The sequence below is a fragment of the Cylas formicarius genome, unplaced genomic scaffold, assembly GCF_029955315.1.
Source record: "Cylas formicarius isolate icCylForm1 unplaced genomic scaffold, icCylForm1.1 PGA_scaffold_9__14_contigs__length_23061073, whole genome shotgun sequence".
NCBI lineage: Eukaryota > Metazoa > Arthropoda > Insecta > Coleoptera > Brentidae > Cylas > Cylas formicarius.
In genome coordinates this window covers 9,520,923-9,536,423 of record NW_026844365.1, presented here as the reverse complement: position 1 = coordinate 9,536,423, position 15,501 = coordinate 9,520,923, and the positions used below count along the sequence as shown (strand labels likewise).

Here is a 15,501-nt window from a genome sequence, read left to right as displayed (position 1 = left end):
CTGATGAATAGTGAATTGACGACGACGACGACGACGACGTACGCAACGAGGTGTTTGTTTGCTTGTAACTGTCTGGCGTCTCATCGAAATTGTTATAGTTGCCGGGTCTTTGTCGTTATGGCGCGAGCAACGGCAAATCAATACAGCCCAGGGTAAACAAATAAGACTGATGTTTTTCAATTTTGTATTCGTTCGATTTTTAAAAGAAACGAAATGGTACCCGCGGCACTTGTTGAGTAACGAACTCTGGTTAGTTTAAGCCTGTGAACTGGAAGATACTGAAAACCCAATTTCCGAGGAAAGGAACAGACACATCACTAATGTGGTATAATATCCTGCGAAGAAATTAACAACTAACACCTTAGTGGTAATGAAAAATCAGATTATATCTGGAAATATTCTTGGCGCACCAAAAACTGCAGCCTCAAATACCAGACAAAATCGTCCTCGCGAATGATTGATGAATGATTACTACGGTTGAAATTGATGGGCTCCAGGTGGCATTGATATTGTCGTACGGGAAGGGTATATTTCATCAATTAACTTTGCACTTTTTTAAACAGCGATTTATACACACTTAACTCGGCACTTCTAAACTTATTGATAATCTGTCACTGGCCATATTGGTTGTTGAATACAGCAGGGTCATTGGTTAAAGCGAGATTTTAAATCTGTTCTTGGGCGTCTATATCTCTAATAGCTTATATTGACAGAGAACATACTTTGCGAGTGCGGTTCGGGGTTCTTGGTTGAATGTTTTGGTATAGCTGGTATGTTTTTCCTGCTGAAAGTGTTTTTAAGTAACCTTGTTATCACCGTTCCAAAGGTGTCATCTAATGAGCAGTGGGCTAAATTGAGATGGATGAACAATTAAGAAAATGCACAGTTTTATAACTCCATCATGGTTTCGTTGTTCGGATACCTTAAACGTAATAACCACCATTGCTATCCCAGACAACCGTAAGAAAGGTACCAGAACTGGTCTCCACCGACGCTTCTACATTACACTTGATTACAATTGATCAACGTTTTTTAGTCAATCTCCGGTGCTTAAAAATGCCAAGAAGTTTGTAGGATCAGAAGGGACAGACGTCGGCGTGTTCGATTTAAGTTCGTTTCCTCTCCTTTACCATTTCTGTATGCTTAGTTTGTTTCTCTTTCCAAAGGTATTTTTCAGTAAGACACCATGCCAAAGGTGGACGGATAGTCGGCAGCATTGAAATGGGTGGACAAGGAATGGAAAGCGTTGGTTGGCCGAACTCGGCTATGGTTTCGTTGTGAAATCTCACGGATATCTTCTTCTGGGTTACTTTCTCCCTTCTAAAAATTTAACTTACTAAAAGGCCTGATATCTTAGACAGTATTAAGGAAAGTACCAGACCTAATGCCGACCGAAGCATCTACATTATGCGCTATTAAAATTAATCTTACAAATATAGTAAACATACGGTTCTATCAGCACTAGACAATATTTGTTTGCTCGCTGCTTAAAAGTATCACGAATTCCTTAGGATGAGAAAGAACAGAGATTGGCGAATAGTCTTCATCATTCTTTCTTGCTGCTGAAAGTATATACAAGTTATCCTGTCCTTAGTTTTTAAGAGGTCTTGTTGACGTAGTTGATTAAAATTGGTTTACATTTCAGGAGCAATTTGTACATGTATTGAAAATTGTTGGTTTTACCGAACTCTGGAAAATAAAATAGAAAATTTCAGTCACTTAGAGATGGTGTGGGTGAAATTTGGTCCCGCGAGGCAAACGTATACTATGTGTTGTCCACATATTATAATAAGGACCGGGCTCTTGAATTAATCGCCACTAAATCACAAAGTTTTCAGTCGCAGTCGCGCGCAAAGCCCGGCCGAATGTGAATCGAAAATTTTAACGAACCCGCGGGCGCCGCTATTCAAAAGCGTGTCGCTATACATTTTGTTGTTTTTGTCACCCCGTTAAAATTAATTCGGTGTTAAATAATAATGCACAAATGGTCATTATTTTAATTTGAACGAGCCGTTTTGATAGTTGCGCGGTTATAATTGTGGGTGCAGGATTGATGGCGACTCCCACCCCTACGGCGCACCGTCGCGGACAGTCTAACGGCGACCCCTTTACGTTTTGTCCTGGACGGATTTGAAATTTGGAGACTGGCTTTGTATGCCTAACTGTATTCTGGGACACCGCCAAGCCATGGACGATTTTATGGTCAGAAAATTTTGGACTACGATTTTCTTAATATTATATATCCTGAAATTTTAACACCGGGTTGAATGCAGCATCGGCGGCAGCGTCATCGCAAATTATATTGGAGCATGATCTTTTCTGGACGCTTTGGTTTTTAATCGCATCTTCTCTTCTTCTTATTCCTTCTCCTAGCGCGGCTGCTCTGAATAGTTGGTTTCATGTTATTCCAAACCATACCCTTTAGTTTTTGAACCAAGAGGTTCTTCTCCCTTGACTCCTTCTGCCCTTGATCTTTCCTTCCATAATGTTCTGTTGCATCCTATATTTAGATCCTCTGATCACGTGACCAAAGTATCCTAATTTTCTTCTTTTTAGAGAGTTAATTATTTGCTCCTGTTTCTGGGTTCTCTGTAGCAGTTTCAGATTGGAAACCTGTGTCAGTCCATGAGATTTTCAAAATTCGCCGATAACACCATCTTTCAAAAGCCGCAATCCCTTCCATATCTGCCTTTTAAGTGTTCATGCTTCTGACCCGTAAAGTAATTCTTATTACTAATCCGAAATTTATACATCTGCTGCAAAGGAATTTTTTGATCTTTACAAATGAACTTCTGGCTACGTCTATGCGACTTTTGATTTCATTTCATTTCAAGTATTTGTGTTTTCTTATCTCCTATCGTTGTGTTGTCATTATTAAAATTCCGTTACCATTTACTTTTTTTGTAATAATCATCTGCCACATGCATCATTTAGCCTCTGCAGCAGGGTTTGCAGATCTTCAAGCTTGTCTGTAGCTATAATGGTGTCGTTTGCCTAACTTAAGTTGTTTAAAATCTGTCCGTTTATGGTAACACCCTACTGTCGTTCATCCATCGCTTCACTGAAAGTGGCCTCACTATATACGTTAAAGACTAGCGGAGAAAGAATACAGCCCCGACGCACGCCTCGCAGAATCTCCACTTCATCTGTAAGCTAATCCTGAATTCTGACTCTTGCTGTTTGGTTCCAGTAAAGATTCGCTATGAGTCGGGACTCATGTTCATGTTCTGTAATATTTTTATAAGTTCTTTGTGTTGAACTTTATCAAACGTCTTTTCAAAATTCAACAAAACATCTGGGTTTATGTCGTGACATCTTTGTACTAATACGTTTATACCGAACAGAGCCTCTCTAGTCACCAAAACACCTTCAAAGTGTGACTCATAAGGACTATTGTTCGATGATCGGAACATTCTGGAGCATTCTGTTTCTTAGGTAAGGTTATAAATGTAGACGAATACCACTGTCTTGGAATAACTCCGGTTGAGTATATGATATTAAAGATATTTACGAGAATCATAATTGTGTCTTCATCTATGATTTTAAGAAGCTCGATCGGTATCTCGTCAGGACCATTTGCTCTTCCTCCTTTCGTCTGTTGAATGGCATGTAGAACCTCCCCGCGCAACAGCTCCGGACCAATCTCCTCAGCATGTCCAAGAATCAGTTTAGGCCGATCGTCATTGAAAAGGTTTTTAATATATTCAGTCCAGCGAATCAGCTGTCGCTTGGCATCCGAAATAATACTGCCGTCGGAACTTCTCAATACAGTAGACTGCCTGTGTTCCTTCATTTCGGTCATCTCTTCTAGCTTCCTATGCAGATTGAAGCTGTCATATCTTCGCTCGTATTCTTCCACTTCATCACACTCCCTCCTTATCCAGTCTTCTTTGCCAGATTTAATTTTTCTTTGAACAATGTTGTCGATTTCTTTATAGTTGATGCTGTTATTTTTATTCGTACGCCTTTCATCCATTAAGCATAATATTTCATCCAAGTTTGTCTTGCTTTTCGTTCTGAGGTCGGCTTTTCTTGACCTGCTATTAATAAAGCGTTTTGTATGCCATACCATGTCTCGTTTATGTTAGAAGTGTCTTGAAAAGTTAGTAAACGGTTTAAGTTGTTATTGACTTTTTGTGTCGTTTTCTGAGGTACGCCGAGCTCTTTAAGTTTTCTTACATCGATTCTACGTTACTGCTCGTTTACATATTTGCAATCTAACTTTAATACTGGATACTGCGGGGTTGTGGCGAGACTTGATCACATCGTCTCTAATTATTCAAAGAAATTTCCGCAGACTACTGAAATACTATCTACAAAAATTCTGCATTCCTCGTGGATCGGTTGATGATAAATCGATCTTGCTGCTGTTTAGCTAATCAGCTAAGGCTAATATCCAGACTGACTTGATTCGCTCGATGTTGCATCTAATCAATCAGTAGTACCGAGGTACCATTCGCAGATCATGAAGACTGCCGCATTTTTGAAGTTGCACCCAAAGATGCTCAATTGGATCATGACTGCAAGCTGGCTGAACCATTCCTTCAATACCCACTTGATTTTTTACACGTAGATATTTCTGTCTGCGAACATCATGTCCGAGGGCGTTATCTTTCAAATTGTGTATCTTCAATAAACAACACGTTCAGAAAAGATAAAACTCCAAGCTAATTATAGTACGCTGTTCTTTCCACAAAGTGTTACAAATTTCGGGAAAAAACTTCGTCGTTGCTTCCGTTAAATAATCAAATTGAAATCTAAATAAACATTTTGACGGTAAGTGTAGTTGCCATTGCTTTGTATTCCGCCATGATTCTTGATGGGTAATTGTTGGTCTGGCAGTGTTTTTACATGGCCTTACCATTTTAATTGTTTTTTATTTGTTTTTTTGATAATATAGTGATTGAAAATCATCTGTTTTATTTAGTCCTCTAGGAATGTAATCTTTTAACGTTTGTTAATAGACGACGGCTCTTAGTCATCCTTAATATTAATGCTATATCTTAATGTTATATTCGATTGTATGTCTTATTTTTTGCCCTTCTATGTTCAAATCTCTTTATTTGATTCCTTCTTTAGTTTCTTTGTAACGTATGTTAGATCATCTCAATGTTCGACAAAAATGACTCCAGCGTCATCAAATAATGTACCAATGTGTTTCCTGTTTGAATTTCCTTTTTTTAAAACCAAATTGCAAGGCTGGGCGATAGGCAATAATCCTGTCTCCTGTCGATATAGGGCAATGCCTTCCGTGTATCAGCATCGAAATAATCTGTATTGTGAATTTTTTTTCGACATTATCCGATTATTCCGGATTCACTAAAGTGGTTTATACGTCTTGAAACATTACTTTTGTTTATGAGACCGTTTAATAAATCTGTAGTTAATAAATCGATAGAAACTAACCCAAACTGCACTCGGATCTGAACAAACAAGATCTCCAAAGACAAAGAAAATTTGGTGTGAAGTTAACCCATTAACCAATTAGCAGAGATGGGAAATAAAAAAAAATCAAATGGATCCGTGAAAAATCATTATAAAACAATATTTTTCTTCAAATTTGACATTCACTTTATGAACTTGATTTTAGGCAAAAGCAGTGCTTGCCTTGCTTGTAGATTTTCTATTAATGCATGTTTTATAACTATTTGTTCATATATATATATATATATATATATATATATATATATATATATATATATATATATATATATATATATATATATATATATATATATTCTCACGTATTGATTCACGGATGGAAAAATGTGATGACACTATACTCCGGGATATCATCCGTTCGCTCGTTGAACTCCGACTGGAATCCTGCATCCGACTGGAATTCTGCAAATTCTGGAATCCTGCAGACGTTTCGCCAAAATCTCACTTGGCATCTTCAATGTTCGAAGTATATATATATATATATATATATATATATATATATATATATATATATATATATATATATGTCAGAAATCATATATATATATATATATATATATATATATATATATATATATATATATATATATATATATATATATATATATATATATATGATTTCTGACATATATATATATATATATATATATATATATATATATATATATATATATATATATATATATATATATATATATATATATATATATATATATATATATATATATATATATATATATATATATATATATATATATATATATATATATATATATATATGATTTCTGACATATATATATATATATATATATATATATATATATATATATATATATATATATATATATATATATATATATATATATATATATATATATATATATATATATATATATATATATATATATATATATATATATATATATATATATATATATATATATATATATATATATATATATATATATATATATATATATATATATATATATATATATATATATATATATATATATATATATATATATATATATATATTATTGGATGTCATTTAAACAACGGAATAAACAAAATTTTAAAACGTTATGTTTTTTATTTAACTTTGACAATTCATCATGAAGTTAGTATATTTAAAGGAAAAGAAAAATCCTCCAATTATGGAGCTTTTAAGAGGATTCAATTTTTAACATCATAAGGGGTGTTTTTTCGATGTATAGAACTTTAAGTTGGAATAAAACAACAATGGATTATTCGATTGAAATGAATTTTATTTATCCTAAAGATAATTTGTGGCATTACATTTTAAATATGATTTCTGACATATGACCATCACGGCTGGCGCGGATGTAGTCCAATTTTCGATGACTTTTTTGTGGCCGTATATCGGCAATAACACGGCGAATGTTGCCTTCCAAATGGTCAAGCGTTTGTGGCTTATCCGCATAGACCAATGACTTTACATAGCCCCACAGAAAGTAGTCTAGCGGTGTTAAATCACAAGATCTTGGAGGCCAATTCACAGTTCCAAAACGTGAAATTAGGCAGTCACCAAACGTATCTTTCAATAAATCGATTGTGGCACGAGCTGTGTGACATGTTGCGCCGTCTTGTTGAAATCACATCTCCTGGACATCATGGTTATTCAATTCACGAATGAAAGAGTTAGTAATCATAGCTCTATACCGATCACCATTGACTGTAACGTTCTGACCATCATCGTTTTTGAAGAAGTACGGACCAATGATTCCACCAGCCCATAAAGCGCACCAAACAGTCAGTTTTTCTGGATGTAAGGGTGTTTCGACATACACTTGAGGATTAGCTTCACTCCAAATGCGGCAGTTTTGTTTGTTGACTTAGCCATTCAACCAGAAGTGCGCTTCATCGCTAAACAAAATTCGCTTACGAAAATCGGGAACAACAGCAATCTCGTTTTGGGCCCATTCAACGAATCTACGCCTTACTTGATGATCGTTTGGCTTCAATTCTTGCACGAGTTGGATTTTGTAACCACGTAAACCAAGATCCTTCCGCAAAATCTTCCATAAAGTGGATGGACACAGATCCAATTCCTGTGCTCGATGGCGGATGGACTCATTCGGGTCTTCCTTAATGCTACGCTCTACAGCAGCAATAGCTTCTTCTGTACGCACCGTTCGGCGTCTCTGGGGGTGCGAGTTATCAATAAGAGTAAACGTGGTGCGAAAACGTTCCATGGTTAATCGAATTAACTGCTCTGATGGACGATTTTGTCGACGATAAAATGGACGTAGTGCACGATACGTATTCCGTACAGAACCATTATTTTCGAAATAAAATTGCACTATTTGCAAGCGTTGTTCAGGCGTGAGTCTATTCAGGATGAATTGCCAAACCCATACTGAGAATAAATCACTTGACAGCTGTTAAATGGGTCGCCATCTTGAACAATAATGCCAACTTAAAGTTCTATACATAGAAAATAATAACCCTGTATAAGCAAGAAAAAGCAGTTCCTAACTTTTAATTTTATTTTGTTTGTACTGATGAGACATAGATATTTGAAAATGGTATGAAAAATTTCTGTGGGAAACTTAAATTGTAAATTTCACTTTACATACCGACTAGTTCACTAGATTTTAATTGTAGCTTATAGCACGTAAATATAAGATAAATTGTCTAATATATTCGTTTTTGGGTCTATTTTTGCAAAACAACACGAATACAACATTCGCTGACATGACCATCAGAATAGACAAACGGTAAGATCTCCGAAAACATCCGATTGCTTCCAAACCCGTACGGAAAAATCCCGGAAATGTTCGAACTGACTGCGATCCGTGGGAAACGAAGTTAACGCGGTAAAGTGACGCTTCTCGCACGCTAGATCGGTGTGTAATTATGCATTTTACAGACGGGAGAAGAAAATATATATTAATGGATGGTTTAGTCCTGGCCGCCATCGAATTATATAACAGCAGGGGGCGGTGGACGCGTCGAAATGTACAACACGCGTGCGGTATAAATAACCGCCGAAATTGCGATTCTTTGTCAAATATCGGTTTGTATCAACGGCCCAACCAACCACCCTCCCCTCGTTCTGTTCTTTTTTTTTTCGTGTTTTTTTTTTCCGGTCCGGGTTATTCGTCGCCCGGAATTTATTTGTCACAAATTGCCTTCCCTATTGGTCTACACGGTCGCCTGTCGTCATTTGTTTTACGCGAAATTTACGGCCTAATTATAGATGGCCGCGTCGTCGGCCGTAACGCGTCGCTTTTATTTACGAGCTTAAAAACGTCGCTGTCGGGCGGACACGACATTTTCAAAAGTGCGCCGCCCCCGCCTCCCGGTCGGAACATATCGCCCCCCTCGCGATCGCATTGTAACCCCCCTCCCTAAGCTTCAAAAATTAATACAAAGAAGAATAGTAAAAATATTGTTGCCGATCCTCAATGGCCTTTTAGGTTAGGTTCACTTTGGTTAGACGCAGTGACACGTTCGAGGATACTTTCTGTTGCAATATCGCAATAATAAAAAAGTTGCTTTCGAAAAATCGTCGCTGGGCGAGGCAAGTTCGTAGCGCGTAGCGCAGAGCAGCTTTTTATTTTCAAAAAGAAGTCGCTTCGCGTTGTTTTTTTATCGTGCTCCTGCGAACCACTATGGAACGTTCGCAAAATCGATGTAATTATTTTGTGCACACACTCTGTATTAGGAGTCTTTTACTTATCGCTGAATTTCGAAGTCACGGCAGACTTTGATAAATATAAAAAATTGTACAAGTAATAACGATTTCCAATTATATTTTTCCAAGTATCTCGCGCACCCTATATGATAGGTGAAACCTGAAACTCTCTCTCTCGACACAATATTCGAGTCTGTTTAAATCAAATTATGACATGTTTTACAGCTAAAAATTTATCCACGGAAACGGCAATTTCCAGGATGTTTTAGATTTTTTTACCCATCATTGACACACCCTGTACATCCTCAATGGAGGTTATAGTCCCGGATCTTCAGGTTTTCTGGTCCAAGAATTTTTCCAAAATAGTGGATTTCGAGAAAATAAGTTTTTCCTGAAACCTTGCAATGCGCCGTAATAATCTACCGCAAAAACAAAAATTGTAGCTCTTGATGCGGCCAATGACACTGTTTGAACCGATTAGCCATATTTTGTACGATTTTTGATTTGCAGTTAATATTGAAATATTAACTTAATTAATTGATAAATACCCTCTGTATAATCGAAAAAATGCCTGAAATAAATGTGCGCTGGCTCTTCGGCGTCGTCTGGTTAACGAATTTTGCCGATCGGGTGAACGATTATTGAGGAAAACATATTTTTCTGGAAGCCCAAATTACCAAAAAAAAAATAAAAAAAAATTAAAAAATACTTGGCAATATTTGATTGCACCCAATTTCTACTGTTTAAATGTGGACGCGGACCTTAATTTATTTGCTAAATTTGAAGTTTATATCTGCAAATTTAGGACACTTAACATATTTCTTATTTAGCACGGAATATCGGGAACACCCTGTACAATAGGTGAAAACCTTAAATACAAAAGTTTTAGCTGTCTATGCGGGCTATATCGCAATGTAAAAGAAAGTGAGATCCGAATCATAATCTTTCAGTTATAAACCAATTTTCAATAATGGGAGAGCCGTTTTTGAGCTTTTATGAATTTGCGGTCCACCCTGAAAAAGTTGTCAAGAATAAAAATTTATGGAGCCGGCGTCGAGGCCATTTCTTATAGGCTTATGTGTCTTAATTTTGTAGCTTCCAACGTTTTAAAAGTTATTCGGGAAAAACCAAAAGACAAGAACGGAGAACGGACAGACAAAAATATCTTTTTTTTTTCTCGACGCTGATCATTTTTGTACCAATGCCGATCCCATGGGACCTACCGTTACCGAAATATAAAAGTTTTATATGAGTGTAGATACTTTCGAAAAATGGAATTTTTCGAAAGTAACAGATTTAGAAGTACAGTACAAAGTTGTGCTGAAGTTTCATATAATTATTGTGTTTATGTCGAACAAAGTTGGACCTAGCTCTATTTTACGACTCTTTGGACATTTGGGCACTTTGGTACTTGCTTTAATGTCACCGATGAGGGGATACCTGTGAGTTAAATTTTTAATATTTTATGACCTTTATAGTTACTGAGCGACTATACAAAAAATAATCTAATTGTTATACTTTATGATTTAGAACATTTCGTCGAAGAGATCTGATATTTTGAAAGTTTATGGTCGATTAAACATCACATTTGCAGAGTTATTTTGTGATGACTTCAAATTTTGACTTGTTTAGTCTTAAAAAATAACACCAGCTGCAAGCGAAAACCGTCTAAAATTTAACTTTTAATTCCAGATGGTCGATGATGCCGACAACTCTACTTTACCACCGGTAAGTGTCATAAGTAGTAACTTGGTTTTAGCTTTTAAAAGATCGTTTCGTCCTATATGCAATATATTTGAATTTTGCGTATTTTATTTCAAATAGAACAAAATATGGGTATCCTATAGTGTAAACTATATAAAATTACTGATTACTTTCAAACAGAGTTCATAATTATATTTGGTGTAATATAATCCAGGCCAGCAGGTTGGATATTGGCCTCTACCTTTCTGTAATTAACAACCTCAGATGATGGATACTCTCTGATCTGACTTGGTTGACGGCTTATCCTACAACTCCCGTCTGTTAAAGTTCCAGACAGCATTTTTGCCTTCTTTTAAATGCCAAGTGCATATCGCTCAGCGGAAGTCATCGAATACTATCACAGAAGCTGTCTGATCGTCTATATTCGGCAGTGAAAAGCCTTGTCGTTGTTAGAGTGTTATCAATTAACTGAATTCAATATCATTCAAGTTGGTGTTATATCGGTGGACGTAGTCCGTTTCCACCCATCATAGGTAATGAAGCCACATACATTAGAAATAGTTTAGATGAAAAAGATCAAAATACCGCCCTCAGAGTCGGAGAACTCAGGCCCAAGACAAGGATGCATGCATAGTCGAAAGGGATTGCAACTTGTGGACAGAACAGACTGGTCAGTAAAAATTAGGTTCTGGCCATAATCGTCAATATGACGAAGCCATGTGTCATAAGCAAAAAAGAAACTGTCAACCTACAATCAATCAAAAACCTGTGAAACTCATAGGATGGGTAAACGTACCTGTCCAGGAAGGCCATCATATAACACCTAAGAAGCATCTTGGTTAGTTGGTTAGATGCTTCTTTGGTGTTATGTGCTCACCGTATTGTTCTATGGTCTCGAAGCTTGAAAATACACTTGGAATCGCTGTTTTGCACAATATTAAAAAAAGTTAGAAGTAGGGGTAGGGGGTAAACCAAAAAATGTTTTGGCAGATGTAGAATTTCTATTTCGGACAGTAGTAAATCAGTTCAGAATAGGAGGTCATCCGCAACATACATGAAGCTTTAGAAGAAGAGAATTGTTCACTCAGATTCATGCAGAGACGGCCACCGCGTGTAATTTCCGCGGTTTCCTTTGCTAAAATTGAAAAAGTAAAGAACAAGCGTTCGGGCACAAAAACAGAAACAAAAAAATGGCGGCGTCCCCTTAATTTATTCAAGGTTCACTGTGACGCCATTCAACCTCTTAGAAGAGCAATTAGTTTATCTGGAAACACAATTTTTAACTTTCCGTAATTGTGAATATGCGTTACGTTTATTGTGTCACGGCGGAAGGCCGATCTCCATTTCAATTTCAATTTATAAACTATTACCGTTCGGTAATTGGCGTTTAATGGGCGTCGGTAGGAACGGGCAATAAAAGAGAAAAAAAAATGCCGACGTATATTTCAGAAGATTTGGGGTCGGCAATTAGGGAGGGCAAAGTTGACGCGCGTCCTTCATATTTATCGACGGGGGAGCAATTGCTGTTTTTGGCAATCGTTTTTGTTATTTCCAAACGGCCTTCGCTGTCGTATAAAAAGGTATTTTTTACGCACTCCGACTAATAGGCGCTTAATTAAAGAGTGGAGCAATATCGCGACATTGTAAGCAAATTACAAGGTGCCCTCGCATGGGAAGTAAATATACAGGATATTTGAACTTCAAGTTTAGCAATTTACTAAGCCTTACTCTTACGCTTAGGAATATAAATTGACTAAGTTATGGAATTTATTAATGCATACTCGTCAATTTGAATATTTACGTACGAATTTGCTGCATAAACTATATTAATCGATTATAATGGGTGTTTTTTTTCGATGTATAGAACTTTAAGTGGGCATTACTGTTCAAGATGGCGACCGATTTAACAGCTGTCAAGTGATTTACTCTCAGTTTGGTTGGGCAATTCATCATGAATAGACTCACGCCTGTACAACGCTTGCAAATAGTGCAATTTTATTTCGAAAATAATGGTTCTGTGCGGAACACGTATCGCGCACTATGTCGATTTTGTCGTCGACAAAATCGTCCATCAGATCAGTTAATTCGATTAACCATGGAACGTTTTCGCACCACGTTTACTCTTATTGATAACTCGCATCCCCAGAGACGCCGTACGGTGCGTACAAAAGAAGCTATTGCTGCTGTAGAGCGTAGCATTGAGGAAGACCCGAATGAGTCCATCCGCCACCGAGCACAGGAATTGAATCTGTGTCCATCCACTTTATGGAAGATTTTGCGAAAGGATCTTGGTTTACGTGCTTACAAAATCCAACTCGTGCAAGAATTGAAACCAAACGATCATCAAGTAAGGCGTAGATTCGTCGAATGGGCGCAAAACGAGATTGCCGTTGTTCCCGATTTTCATAAGCTAATTTTGCCGCATGTCGAAACACCGTTACATCCAGAAAAACTGACTGTTTGGTGCGCTTTATGGGCTGGTGGAATCATTGGTCCGTACTTCTTCAAAAACGATGACGGCCAGAACGTTACAGTCAATGGTGATCGGTGTAGAGTTATGATTACTAACTCTTTCATTCCTGAATTGAATAACCATGATGTCCAGGAGATGTGGTTTCAACAAGACGGCGCAACATGTCACACAGCTCGTGCCACAATCAATTTATTGAAAGACACGTTTGGTGACCGCCTAATTTCACGTTTTGGACCTGTGAATTGGCTTTCAAGATCTTGTGATTTCACACCGCTAGACTGCTTTAGTGGGGCTATGTAAAGTCATTGGTCTATGCGGATAAGCCCCAAACGCTTGACCACTTGGAAGACAACATTCGCCGTATTATTGCCGATATACGGCCACAAATGTTGGAAAAAGTCATCGAAAATTAAACGTCCAGATTGGACTACATCCGCGCCAGCAGTGGCGGTCATATGCCAGAAATGATATTTAAAATGTAATGCCACAAGATTATCTTTCGGATAAATAAAATTCATGTCAATCGAATAATCCATCGTTGTTTTATTGCAACTTAAAGTTCTACACATCGAAAAAAACACCCCTTATTTTAGTCGTCTGCCTTGATGAAGAATTATCAAATAAAATGAATTTAACAAGATTAGTGGTTTCATATTGGTTTCATTCATTTGTGGTTTCAATGATGTAATAATAAAAAATTTAGATAAAAATGTATCAACGATACTGGTCTTACTTGACTTGAAAGGTATTCGGTTGCGTGGATCAAGAGTTATTGTGCTACTAAACTAAAGCACTTTGGTTTCACGAATCTATCAGATTTGGACCTTAGTTGTATTTCTTGTACGCATTTGATATGTCTAAAGGAGTTAAATTTTCCCAAATTCATTCATATGCTCACGACACCCCGCTGTTACAAACATTTAACTCAACTAATTATGATAACATCGAAGCTAATCTTAGTTTCGATCTTAAAAGTCTTTCTCAATATAGCAAAAAACATAATCTTAAACCTTATTCTACAAAAACACCAATGATGTTATTTTTTCCCTTTGAAAACTATAATTTTTTGTATCCACATTTCTAATTTATGTAAAAAGACTCATATATCCCTCAAAACGCTCTCTGCAAATACGCATATATTGAATCGTAAAGTACGAAAAAACCCTTTGGGCCTGTATCCTTTTTAAAGTTATATACTGTATTTCAATATGCTATCCACTCATAACCGTAGCTGATAAATCCAGATTGCAAAAAATAAAGGACAGCTGTTCCCGATTCGTTCATGACTTGAGAAAGTTTGATCGTATATCAGAAAATATATTTACATTGAAATGGCTTAAAATTAAATACCTATTTCAATTTTTACTCGCAATTGTTGTATTTAAGGTTGTAAAATATTCTTTACCATACCTGAAAGATTGTCTAGTATTTCGGTATGAAATTCACAATGCTTCTTTAAGGACGAAAAAGATTCTGGATATGCCCCAGTATATATATAATAAATATTTTGAATCCAGTTCAGTTCTAATATTTAGGAAAAAAATTAAGGTCCATTTATTGGAATTACAAAAGTCTCTGTCCTAAACAAATTAATATTATTAATATAATATATTATTAATATTATTATTATTAAAGTTGTTTCATTATTATTGTAATATAATATAATAAGTATTAATGTCGGGTAGCTGAGTTGAAGATCTTAAACTAGACTTCTTCGTTTGAGGTGTGTAACTATATTAGTTTGTATTAGGTTATTTTTTTTTATTTTTTGCAATAATTTAAAATACCTCAATAAAGAATATTATTATTATTATTATTATATTTTCAACATAACCTATTAGATGCAAATAAATTATTTTAGGGCAAAAAGTTTCAGGTCAGCTAGAAAATCATTTGATCTATTTTTAGCAACGCCCTATTATGGGTGTTAGTTATTTTGAGATTGAAAAAAATTATTACAAAAAAATCCCAATATTGGTGGAAGGTAATATTAAAAATCTGTAAAATAGTTGGTGTTGTTGACCTCATGATTTTTTTTGTAGATATCAGTATAATTAGTACATGGTTTAGATCCATTTATTTTAAACATGGATAGTTTAGACTACTACCTGTTCAACAACCTGTCACCAATACGGATATTATAAGTTATTTGTTGTTTCCCATAGCCTTTAAGAAGCAGATGAAAACTTTTAAGAGATTTGTTTTAAAAGTGGGTACTACC

General features: G+C 36.0%; 1 protein-coding gene across 1 annotated transcript in view; it reads left to right on the top strand.

Moving 5' to 3' along the window:
• Positions 1 to 15,501, top strand: part of LOC132707074 (uncharacterized) — a 113,793-nt gene that overhangs the window by 11,021 nt on the left and 87,271 nt on the right. Inside the window, exon 4 of the mRNA XM_060678740.1 lies at positions 10,796 to 10,831. Within this exon, the coding sequence (XP_060534723.1) occupies positions 10,796 to 10,831 (36 nt within the window). The remainder of the gene's footprint in view (positions 1 to 10,795; positions 10,832 to 15,501) is intronic.